General features: G+C 39.5%; 1 protein-coding gene across 1 annotated transcript; it reads left to right on the top strand.

Annotated features, from left to right (window-relative positions):
• The first annotated feature begins 575 nt into the window (after positions 1 to 575).
• Positions 576 to 9,370, top strand: LOC113403734 (FHF complex subunit HOOK interacting protein 2A-like). The gene is made up of 13 exons (XM_026644312.2): positions 576 to 827; positions 988 to 1,128; positions 1,858 to 2,079; positions 2,246 to 2,662; positions 2,737 to 2,930; positions 3,020 to 3,125; positions 3,433 to 3,592; positions 3,852 to 3,979; positions 4,066 to 4,217; positions 4,548 to 4,625; positions 6,837 to 6,924; positions 7,678 to 8,234; positions 8,360 to 9,370. Exons 1-13 carry the CDS (start codon positions 783 to 785, stop codon positions 8,484 to 8,486), a joined length of 2,415 nt encoding a protein of 804 aa, XP_026500097.2. The 5' UTR covers positions 576 to 782; the 3' UTR covers positions 8,487 to 9,370.
• Positions 9,371 to 12,637: the final 3,267 nt, after the last annotated feature.

Below are 12,637 nucleotides of genomic sequence, written 5' to 3'. Positions count from 1 at the left end.
TTGATCACTTTGATAGAATCAGTGATAATCATTGTATGTACACGAGACGCAAGGATAAGCTTATAACGTCAAGTTTCCGACTCCGCAAAGTCAATAATTCCTTCTTTAGGCAAGGTATCTGTTTTTTATAATAAAATTCCGCAGATATTTTAAACTTTGCCGATTCATAAATCAAATCATTTGTAAAAAATACAGTAATTAAAAAGCATATTATTCAATACAAGATTATATAGGTGATAAAAAATCGCGGAATTAATACTTGTTGACTTTCAGGTAGGATATGTTATATACATATTTAACTAACATAACTTTGTATTTTAAATATTGAAAATTTGTAACTACATCTACATTCCCAACCGGTGGTAGCTTCACTTAATATAGTGTGTTAAATGACGATTCAAAAGTGTTTGTAAAAGCCTACTTGAATAAAGAATATTTTGATTTTGACCTCTCCCTCCCTCATTTCTTGGGAGAGATTCTCTTACTTTAATAGGTATTGCACTTTTTATATTGCTCAATTCATAAGAAAATAAATTAATATGATATGATATATTAGTAATCTGTAAAATTCTGCATTTGACATGTATCACAAGAAAATGGAAAATTGACAATTCGATATGCAATGACATTATCAAAGTAAATACTTCGGTGTTTAGTATTTTCTAAGCCATATGATGGGTGCATTTAAAAGTCCCTAACAAATAATTATCAGCTATTTCTAACGTTAAAAATCAATTTCTACAGCAGCAGGTGTCATGACACAGATTTAACTATCAACTAATATGCTAAGCAGATTTTCAGATGTTTTACAAACCGCTGCGGACGTAGTAAGTTTTATTTCATTTATATATGTTGTTTAGATTAGTTTCAACTAATTAAAACCTTAAATAGTTATGTTTTGTCAGAGTGTTGTATAATTATACTAAGAGATATAACAAAAGAAACAGAGTTTTAACTTTAATTTAACTTTATTTTTTGTCATATCAGTTAGCTCCGCCAGCTACAAGGCTAGAGGATTTTGAATATCACTGGAAAATGGTAGTGAACTTCTATCAGAACTATGAAGAAAGTTCCAAAGTACATTTTGAAGACACGAGGGTACCACATCACTTACACCAGATGCTCCAGGTTAGAATAAATACTAAGTAGAAATGCTATTTTTGAGTTAAAAACTCCTAACTAACTCTCTTCTTAAAATTTGCTATGGTGTTATCATAGTTGTATAATTAAGTGAAGTTTAAATATATGCTGAGTGCATTTTATTTATGTTTTATGTGTATAATATTGTATGTGTTGTGTGTATAATATATTTAATGTCCTAGGGATATTAAAACTAACAGTACAGCAGTCTCTAGAAATTACTTTTATTCAGATTATTATATAGCATTGTAAATTATATTTATTATTTAGCATTTAAGTGACTCATCAAGTTTTTCTTTATCTTGTAAGATAGTGTAGGTGCATATAATGTATACGGGTAAAACATAAACCTACATTTGTGAAAAAAAAGGCTTTAAAATATTATTATTACATTCGGGCAGTAGGGCTTTGTGACAGCCTGCCTGTGTAGGTACCAGCTACTCTTCGTATATTCTAATGCAAAATAGTAATATGTAGAAATGGTAGATGTATCATCTTTGTTCCCAAGATTGGCAGCACATTAGTGATGTAAGGATAGGTTAATATTTATTCTATGCCAATGTCTATGGGTGTTGGTGAACATTTACCATAGGTGGACCATGGCCAGACAGAATACCTACTTTCTAAAAAATTAAAATATATGGTTGGTATGTTGGAAATTTTATACTGGATCAAAATATTCACCATAGCACTAAATTATATTGAAATTCCATTCAGTTAATAGTAGATGAGGAGAAAGAGCAACAAGGTGGCACTGTGGGCCCATGCCTGGAGGCAGTGATCCAGCGCTCCGTAGGCGTGCTGGATGCGTTGTCGCTTCTGGTGTCTGTGGACCGCCCACCCGGTGCGCGCTACTCCGCGCTCACTCTCGCCACCTCCCTGCTGCGGCGCACCAGGAGCCCCTGTCTCAACAGCCCCCACGTGTACAGACCTCTGCAGGTACGCCTCACACTCCCCACTTCCCATTAGTGACGCACCATGAGCTCTTGTCATAGTGAAACAGAAACAAGTTTTCTTTCATGTGCCTATTGTGCACTGTTAAATATGCTGACCCATTAAATAAATTGATACCTGTCAAAATTTCATTTGAACAAAATTCTTATAGAGAATGCTCCTAATCTGCAACGAAAGTCCTGCATCCCCGACGGAGAAGGAGGAAGTGGAACTTCTCCTCACCCTGTGCGGTCTCGTGAGAAAGGAGCCAGGCTTAGCTAACATTTTCACCACGCCATTCGTGGAGGACACCGCGAGTCTGATGATGATCCCGGAAGACATCAAAACACTGATACCCATCAAAAGCAAAGCGCAGACTCCCAAGAAGAATCCTCTATTCGAGGTGGACATGGCGCCCAATCCGTTGAAAACGGTGTCCATCGTGAGAGTGAATAAGGACGATAATTACGTGCAGTCGAGCAGCTCCGCGGGGGACGACAATGTTTCCTCGAAGAGTCACAAAACCGTGTACGACGACAACGACAAGTTTCTGCTGATCGACCTGCTGCTGTCCTACCTGGACAGCGCCGTGAGTACTGACACAAATGACTCTTTGGTTTCGATCGCAAGCTCCGAAGGGACTCCAACCTCTCGCGTGCGCAGGACAACCAGGTGGTGCTGCGCGCGTGCGAGGGCGTGCTGATCGTGTCGTCGCTGGCGGAGGACGACATCGCGGCGCTGGTGACGGGCTGCAGCCCCGCCTGCGAGCGGCTGGCGGCGCGCCTGCAGCGCCGCTACCGCGCGCTGCCCCCCGACCTCGACCCCGCCGCCGTGGACCAGCTCAGCATCACGTGGGCGTGAGTGTCGCTCCGTGTCACCCCCCCCCCCTTCCCCTACTCCGGGCGCTGCGGGCTCGCCCCCGCTCTATAGCGGCGTTGCGTTGCAGGTACGTGGCGCAGGACTTCGGCGATAAGAACTACAACAACTTCTACGGCTACCGGGAGCTGACCGCCTTCTTCTCGTGGCTCGACTACATCGATACGTTGATGAAGGTCAGTGAAGGGAGGGTTGAGTACCAGTACTAAAAAGTTGGTCATTTATTTACTGTTTATATTTATTTTTTGCTATGAATAAATATAACAAAAAAATTAATTCTATGTAACGAATATTGCAAGCTATACATTTATAATCGAGCCACAATGTGTTTTTATGGTATTTTTTTATCTTAAACCGATAAGCTGAAAACAGACGTCGAATACATTTCAGTACCTAATTTAATTACTCATTAGATGAAATAATGTATGTATTCTTTTGTATTCTATGTTATTTATTAAGTGTGGTGTCCCCCCTCCCCCGCAGGAGTGTCACCCCATCATAGCGTGTCACCTGTCCCGTGCCTTTCGCACGCAGTTCCTGGAGCCGGCGGCGGAGGAGCTGGCCGAGCCGCGGAGCGCCATCCTCGCCACCGCCGTGCTCGCCAAGTGTCTGCGCGTGCTCGACTCGCAGGACCTCGTCAACGGTGAGCCTACCACTCACGACGACTACTGACGAGAACGGCCCCAGGGTAGAGCCCCGAGGGACACCCGACGAAAACTAATTTTCCGAGATAATTATATAAAAAGTATTGTTACTAATTTGAGGGTTTTAAGTAATTTATAAATCATTCAGTGAATCAAAAAACCTGAAACGGTAAGTCCTCCTATACTGCAGTATTCACACCGATGCGACAATGAATGCGTATGTAATCAAAATTTACATTTTGTACCGTGTCCTGTCAGAGTTCTCGAGCTGGCTGGCGGGCGAGGGGGAGGGGGGCGCGGGCGAGTGGGGGCCGCTGCGCGCGCTGGCGCTGCGCTGTCTGCGCGGCGACCACGACCTCACGCTCGAGACGCTGCGCTTCTTCGAGGTACCGCCGCCGCCCCGGACGCCCGGGCGCCCGTGCGCTCGTCCAGGCCGATCCCCCGCCGCCTAACGGAGGCGTCTGACCCGCAGGCCGTGATCGAGAAGGGCACGGAGCACAGCATCGACCGGCTGGTGCTGTCGCGCGTGTGCGCGCGCGCCTACCGCGCCGCCGGGCCGGCGCTGCAGGACGAGCGGGAGCGCCTCAACGACCTCAGCCTCGCGCGCGAGCGGGAGCGCGCCCGGTGAGCCCCGCGGGTGCCGACGGCCCGAGTGGGTAACGGGGCACGAAATAATGGCCGAGTGGGGAACGGGGCACGATATGATCAGGGAGGGGGTGGGTTGGTGGTTGGTTGATGGTATTATATACTGGCCACGTAGGTGATGGGGCATGATGTGATCGTCGAGTTCGTGTCACTTTATAGAGTGATGAAGTATAAACGAACTATTAATTGGTTAGAAACCTAAAATAACTTAGTAGCACTCCAAGTGGAAATAATCTTTGTTTATTCATATTACTGTCATAACGTAACTTCTACGGGTCTGGCGGTCAATATAGGAAGTGTGTGTCGCAGGGAGTCGCTGGCCACGGACGAGCGCGCGGGCGGGCTGCTGGCGCACGCCGACGACAACATACATCGCGTCGTCAACAGGTAGCGTAGCCCCCCCACGCCGCCCCCTACACTCCCTCTAAACGCACGACTTAATCTCCAGCCTCGACTAAAAACATTTTAAAATGTAACATAAAACACATCTCACTAAATATTTCATTTTGCACTTTGCACTCACCTGTAAATACTTAACACTCTCTTACAACACTTTATATTTACTTAAATTTAAATCATTCAAAAAACCATATGGCAAGTCAAATTCGTTAAATTATTTAAAAAGGCTGCTTAAATCTGACTCTTACAATATGTATTTTAAACAGACGCAGACAGATTGTATATATTCATCCTAGCCATATTTATTTGTTTTAATATTCAAATGAAGACTAAAAATGTCATTTTATCTCTAAACAATATATATTATACTTTAGGTTAAATATATGCACAAATTCTCATCATTTATACGTATAAAATCTATGGAAATTTATATAAAAACCGACTTCAAAAATGTGTCTACATCTATTCTAAAAACCTGAAAGTCACGGTTGTATTGAAATCCATATTTGAAGTCCATATTTAAAAAATGTGGAATTACAAAGCGAAACGATTTGTATAATAATATAATTAACTAAAAGCTTCTTCGATAGGCGCTGTATCTTCTGGTAAAACATTTATGCCAATTTATTTAATAGTTTCAGTTAGGTTTTACAAATAGTTGGGTTTTATAAAGCTTCACTTAATATGGTTTGTTAAATGACGATTCAAAAGTGCTTGTAAAAGCCTACTTAAACAAAGTACATTTTGATTTTGAAAAGAAGGTAATCAAAAATTAAATCATTAGTATCTTATCTTAAAAAGAATTAGATAATAGGAAAAAAGTAAGAATTAATAAAGGAGAACTCCTTTATTAGAATAGATAGATATAGATACAAAATTGAGGGCCACCTCGTTTTTGAAGTCGGTTGAAAACAGCTCTTTTTTATTTCGGAATGTTAAATAAATGTTCACAAATAAACCTAGAGATAAAACGTCAAAAAAGTTATATTCAATAATAATGTTATTTATTCGTGAGATAATATTTTAACCTATATAGAATTCATGCTTGTTAAGCTTATCTAAACTTCTAGGCGTTTAGAACAACTCAAAGAACGAATCGAAGAAATAATGGCAACAGAAAACTCATAACCGAGATTGTAACATCGTTGCAATAACTAGAATAAGTTTCATTAACATAATTTTATTTGATTAATTTTATTTTACATATCATTACGATTTACTATAATACTAAAATGTTTTAAAACAATTGTTCCTATCGGTACAACAATGCCATAATTAAAATATGAATTTATGAATCACCAATATACATTATTTTTTATATTTTATTTAAATATATTTGTTAACATAGTACAATTAATGTGGTATATTTTAAGAACTCACGCTTTGAACTAATTTTTATAATACTAATAATATCTATAATATAATAAGTATTTATATGTAAAAAAATCGAGATTTGTTAACAGTATTAAGGTACTATGTATTAACAAATTAAAAAGTTCTAAAACCATATAAACAATTTATATGATTTTACTTAATGCTTTTCAATTATATTTTTCGTTATATCATGCCTCATTAAACGATTACGAGGCACATAAAGCCCCAAACATATAAGAATTGAAATTAAATATCTTATTATACATATCTATTTTCTGAAAAACTTTTAAGCTGATAATGCTTAAGTGCCCCAAAGTGATTAATTCGTTACAAAATGCCCCATGTCAAAATGGAGTCAAGCATTAGTTGTTTTAATCGACATCTCGTGTAAGCATTTAAGAAACATTTATAATTTAGTTTTTTTTTCTATTTATTTAACTTGCAGCATTTAGAATTATTGTTTATGAAAAAGGTTGCTCAGGCAAGTGTTATGTACAAAAAAATATGATAATTAGTTATTAAAATATTATATAATCTTATGTAAATAAAATTATGTGTACAGAGTAATATTTTTTTGTATTTATAAAATAAATATTTACAAAGCCAGTTGTTACAAACACAATTGTTTTGCGAAGTTATTGATATTTTTTTTTTGTAAATATTTAATTTTAGCATTTATTTTTAATGTGAAAATTTTACAAACGATACTATTAAGTCTTTTGGATTTTTATACAAAACGGATTATGTTAAATAGTTTTAGTAATATATAAAGAATGGAAATTAAAGATTTTAAATCTAAATCACTCGTTTTATTTCGACCGACAGTTTCCTGCTGCTCCTGCCTCGCGGAGTGCAGTCGCAGCCGCTCGCCGACTGCGAGCACTACGTGCACGACGCGCAGCGACACTACCAGGTACTGCACCACACTACCGGGTACTGCGCGACACTACCGGGTACTGCGCGACACTACCAGGTACTGCACGACACTACCGGGTACTGCGCGACACTACCGGGTACTGCGCGACACTACCAGGTACTGCACGACACTACCGGGTACTGCGCGACACTACCAGGTACTGCACCACACTACCGGGTACTGCGCGACACTACCGGGTACTGCGCGACACTACCAGGTACTGCACGACACTACCGGGTACTGCGCGACACTACCAGGTACTGCACCACACTACCGGGTACTGCGCGACACTACCGGGTACTGCGCGACACTACCAGGTACTGCACGACACTACCGGGTACTGCGCGACACTACCAGGTACTGCACCACACTACCGGGTACTGCGCGACACTACCGGGTACTGCGCGACACTACCAGGTACTGCACGACACTACCGGGTACTGCGCGACACTACCAGGTACTGCACGACACTACCGGGTACTGCGCGACACTACCAGGTACTGCACGACACTACCGGGTACTGCGCGACACTACCAGGTACTGCACGACACTACCGGGTACTGCGCGACACTACCAGGTACTGCACGACACTACCGGGTACTGTGCGCGATACGGCGTGCCCGCTGGCAGTGTGCTCTACATTACTGTCACAAAAATAAGAATTCTGCTCATTTAAATTCTATAATATCTGAAGAGTAGTACGGATAAGTATCATTAATTGACTCTATTAAACCCCTGCGCGTATTTCAGCTCTGGCTGGACATAACGTCGACGTACAACTGGCCCACGGAGGTGACCTGCGCCGACACCGCCAGCTCCACGCACAGCTACGACAGCCGGCCCGAGGCCGACCTGCACCTGGACGACGCCTTCGCCCCCGTGCACGCCCACTGCGAGCCGAAACCCTCGCGGGGGGCCTGCGGGGGGGCCGGCGGCTGCGCCTTCACGCAGGCGCTGGTGCTCCGGAGCAGAGACGCGCCGACGACCTCCGAGGAGGAGTTCGACGCGGGACCGTTTCTGAAGATGCTCTTCAAGTTGCTGTCGACGATGCCCGATCAGCCGTACCAGGTGAACCTGCATCTCACGTCCATCATCTCCAAGTTGGCCTTGCTGCCGCACCCGAACCTGCACGAGTACTTGCTGAACCCGGACCTGCCGACGGCCAAGACGACTCCGACCCTGTTCAAGACGCTCCAGGAAGTCGCTCGGAGACTCACGATGGAGGTGCCGAGGATTAAGAACTACAAGAAGGTCATCGAGAATACGCGGCTTCAGTTGATGAGCGAGGACCCCAGCTACGACGAAATGTGAGTATCCTTACGGCGAACTAGAGTGATTACGGCGAGTGGTGACTTCCGACCTAACAATAATAACCCGTACGAATATCGCTCTTTGAGTATTTAATAGTAATTCTGGTCGTTGTGTCGTGCAGCGGCTCTCACAACCAGCTGGTAGAGAGTCTCATCGTACTTGAGGAGTTCTGCAAGGAGCTGGCCGCCATCGCTTTCGTCAAGCATCAGCATCAGCTCCAGCAGCAGCCGCACCAGCACCAGCGGTAGAACGCACCCGGCTCGGTGGCCCCGGAGTCCTGGCCTGGCTCGGTCGACCTTCGGGTCGGTAGTAACGCTATGCGGGTGGAAAATTGTCGCTAATATATTTAAAATTGTTTTCTATCGAGGAAAAGGTACATACTGCCAATTCGATTCCGCGGTCGAGGAATCGTATTCGCTGAATTATAAGTAGCTATTTATTTTATTACTAGAGACGATATTCTAAAAAATGGTGCAGAATTTGACATTTTAATTTTTCATTGTAAATTATTATTTTCAAAAGTATTTTTCATACCGTTGATGTTGAAATCTCGAATAAACTAGTGTCCGACACTCGGAATGTACTGCTTTAATGAGTAATCGTAACGGAGATGTACTTAGATGTTAGAATATTGGCCGAGGTCTCCAGCTTGCTCGCCTTATCGTTAAATGATATAAGATTTTATTATAATAACGCTAGAATTTGGTTCGAATTAAATTTATTCATTTATAAGTAGTTTTTTATTCGAATATCTGGTCATTATTTGTGTGTTTGAGGTATGTTATTACGTTGATGCACGAAAATACTCAAAAGTCCCAAAAACGAAACGAAATCGTTAAACGATCCCAGATAGTGAAGCACTATTACCCTCTTTCGTATGTTATGTGGCAACATTTTAGAAGAACACAAAGGCCCAAGGGTACTGAGAGTAACTGGCAACACCAATTGTTAAATAAATAATTCTTTCGAGTTTAGATATTATAATCACCGTTTGTTTATTGTATTTAGTTATGTATTAACGAACCAGTAGCGATCTAGTCCGAAGAGTATTTGAATACATTCCTGTTTAATATATATCTTGGTGCAATATTATTGTATTCTTTCGCACAATCATGTATCGTACGAGGCATTTGTTGAATAAAATCGTTAATTAAAATTGCAGTTTTATTTCAATATATTCCATGTTAAGTATATTTGGTACTGATATAAATTTTTACTATTGTTAAGTGAAGATTAATTTTATATGAATATATTGGATTAAATAATTTACTTATATAAAAAAAATATTCTTTATTCAAGTAGGCAAAAGCACTTTTGAATTGTCATGCTGCAGTGTTGAATTAAAAATGTAAAGCTGTCACTTTTGCGGAAAGTATTCTACAGAGTATATCAATAAAGTACAAGTCAAATTTTTTTTTGTATTTTCAGTTTGAAATTTTAGACAAGCTTACTTGAGGTTACTTCTTGATCGTAAAATAACGCTCGCTCGTCGGATCAGAATGTTTTTTTTTTAAATGCAATATATATACAAAAACTTAAAAGAGAATTAGCCATAAAAAATAATAACAGTGTATAGTTACAATTTGTTCGTCCAAAGAAAACGCTTACATTTCTACGAATTAAATTTTGAAAATGATAAAACTTACGAGTCAGCGATTAAAAGTTTTACATTAAAGTTGAAAATATTTTAGAAATCTGATTTCTCAACGAATAACGAAGCTTCAACTTATGTTCTGTAAGAGCGCGACGGCTGAGCGCCAGATGCGCCCGTTCTCGCTTTCTGTACACGATTTGCAGTATTTAGTTCTACTTACTCGGAGCGCGTCGGTCGTATGTAATTATAACGTAAATCCTACCCAGGTATGTTTCGAGATTCGAGGTCGGGTTACCATATTAGATATCGACGCTCACCTCTGCCCCCACCTGCATAAATGCCCCATTACCATACCTGGTGTTAAACAGTACACCCTGAGAGTTTCATTCCAGTAAATGAATTCCATTTGCTATTTTAAAAACATGATCTCAAAAGTAAATATTTTAAATTGTTCTTATTTAATAAACACATGATCACAAAGCCACCTGCTATGGGATTAGGATTCCGTCGAAAATAAAACAAGTAAAAAATGCAATGGTGATTATATTTTTCTCGAAAATTAAATAATGCATATAAACATGAATTGGTTACCAACAAACAGGACTGTTTAAAACTATTTACAAACGTGAATTTCTTTACTTTATACAAGTTTCGAGAAGAAACTGACATTCGGCAGCAGGTAACGTCAGCTTCACAAAACCGTTAAGATGACACGAATAGTGATGTACGGTGATAACGAAACTATCGATATTAGAAATGGTTAATAGAAAGTATAATAAGGGAAACTATTATCGATAGTGTCGCAACACTACTAACGCTCCACCGGCATGGAACGAAAGCCAGTTCGTTCTCCAAACGTCCTATCAGTCATCACTCGTCTTACACAAGACGACGTTTAAGTTTACTTGATCGACTATATCGCTATGTCTATTCTAACCGATCACTCGCAGTTTAATACGATCGGGATCGAGTTGATTGTACTATTGTATATCGAGCTAGTAGAGAACTGAGAATGACCGCGTTAGGCACTTGACAGACCTCGGGACATTACTGAAACATTGCGTCACTCCGCGCCGTCATTCCTTCAGACGAAATGGCAGGTCGGTTCGTTTTCAAAGTTTAGACGATTTGATTATGGTATGCCTAGTAACGACTTATAAGGAATCCGCGGCGAACCGCTTCAAAGAGAAGCAATTAAAGGTTACAAGAACGTGTATAAATTCTGTAACTAAAGCCTAAACCTATCTCGATTTATTTGTAAATAATATATTTATTTATTTATTTGAATTCAAAACTAATAATGTTAAACATTAAATATACATTATATTCCGTTATAAAATATTTTGATTTTCCTAAAAATAAAATTATTTTAATTGTTGAATTCTTAGATTAAATTTTTTGTTACGCTCCAATGTTTTTTATTTTATTAATATTTTACCTTATTACACTTTGGTAACTTTAAAAACATCGAATTTATCGATACAGAGGTCAAAGCTATTACACATCCCTACAATATCTTTAAAGGTTTCCAAAATAAATTGATATTTTGATAACATTGGATGTACGAGTTGATCGTCGGGAAGTACCGACCGATGACATGTTTTTTTCAAATCGAATAATCTACCAATGGATAAATCCAATACATTAAACAATTTTTATGTTCAACGATGTTGCTATAAACAAAATTATAACTTCTATGATTGAATTATTTAAATATTTGTATGTACACGTAGTATTTAATTAGAAATCCAACGTAAGCTGCGAAATTTAGAGAGTTTGTATGAATAATTTGTACTTGCTTCGTTAATGTCGTTAAATGCCTAAACCATGAGCAATGGAAAATAAAATCATAGAAATTCATTTAAAGTTTTGTTAAAATGAACAAATAAGCAATTTGTACCTAACATGCTACTACATAACCTCTAACTCGCTGTCGTCTAAGTGCGGTTACTATTTTCAAAATATATTCGTTTTGCTTACGGATGGTAGAATTGTCTACGAGGCGTTATTCAAAAGCTCGCCTTTAAAATTGTGTATGTGATGTAAAAACTTGTAGGAACGACATTAACGGGTCGTGATTTGTTAAAAATGGGAATCCAAAATGAACACCTTTTAAAACCTAGTCAAGTGAGAGTATGAATCGCGCACCGATGGTTCCGTATCTAAGTCTTAAATGTTTAGTTACACAATATCGTAATAGTTTGTACAGATTGTTGGGAGACTGGTTATTTAAGTCCAATAGATTTATCGTTAAACAATATCTATCAATAAACTACATAATGCTTTGCACTTTCTAAAAAATAATATTAAAAATGCTCCTCCAAAGAAATCTTAAAATAACTACGGCAAGTATCGAGACCTTCCATCGGATAAGTTCATGGAATTTCATTTGCATTATTTCCTGTTAACCGAAATCTTAAATGTATATCCGCTGACGCGTCGCGGCCATATTTTAGAATCTCTCGTTCTAAAAATCGTCTATAAGCGACTCCAATGGCGGGACTTGAGATAAATAAACTTTGACCTTGATTTGACGCGACATCATTGGCCGAGATTTAAATAATCTACAGTATTCAATATGGCTTCGTAAGTATGGCGTTTTTTAGTATCGTAAAGTTATAAACTTTGGAAGTAACATGGATATAAGTAGTTAAGGGGGGTAGGTTGTATTATAAAGGTATATTTTGAAAGAGAGGTATGTTCTGCCCGTAACAGGAGAGCTATTAGGAATCTCATAGAATATGTAAATCTAAGTTGTGTTCGTCTCGATCCTGCCATTGGAATATAGTATTGTTCATTTGTAGT

The sequence above is a fragment of the Vanessa tameamea genome, chromosome 20 (assembly GCF_037043105.1).
Source record: "Vanessa tameamea isolate UH-Manoa-2023 chromosome 20, ilVanTame1 primary haplotype, whole genome shotgun sequence".
In the NCBI taxonomy this organism is placed as follows: domain Eukaryota; kingdom Metazoa; phylum Arthropoda; class Insecta; order Lepidoptera; family Nymphalidae; genus Vanessa; species Vanessa tameamea.
The sequence above is the reverse complement of the archived record's forward strand: the minus strand, read 5'-3'. Positions and strand labels throughout refer to the sequence as shown.

What these genes read in the sequence shown, in the direction of transcription:
- LOC113403734 (XM_026644312.2), top strand. Translation starts at nt 783, where the DNA reads ATGCTAAGCAGATTTTCAGATGTTTTACAAACCGCTGCGGACGTA. An exon ending in ACTTACACCAGATGCTCCAG is followed by an intron (nt 1,129 to 1,857) that starts GTTAGAATAAAT and finishes AATTCCATTCAG; the next exon opens with TTAATAGTAGATGAGGAGAA. An exon ending in GACCCCAGCTACGACGAAAT is followed by an intron (nt 8,235 to 8,359) that starts GTGAGTATCCTT and finishes TGTGTCGTGCAG; the next exon opens with CGGCTCTCACAACCAGCTGG.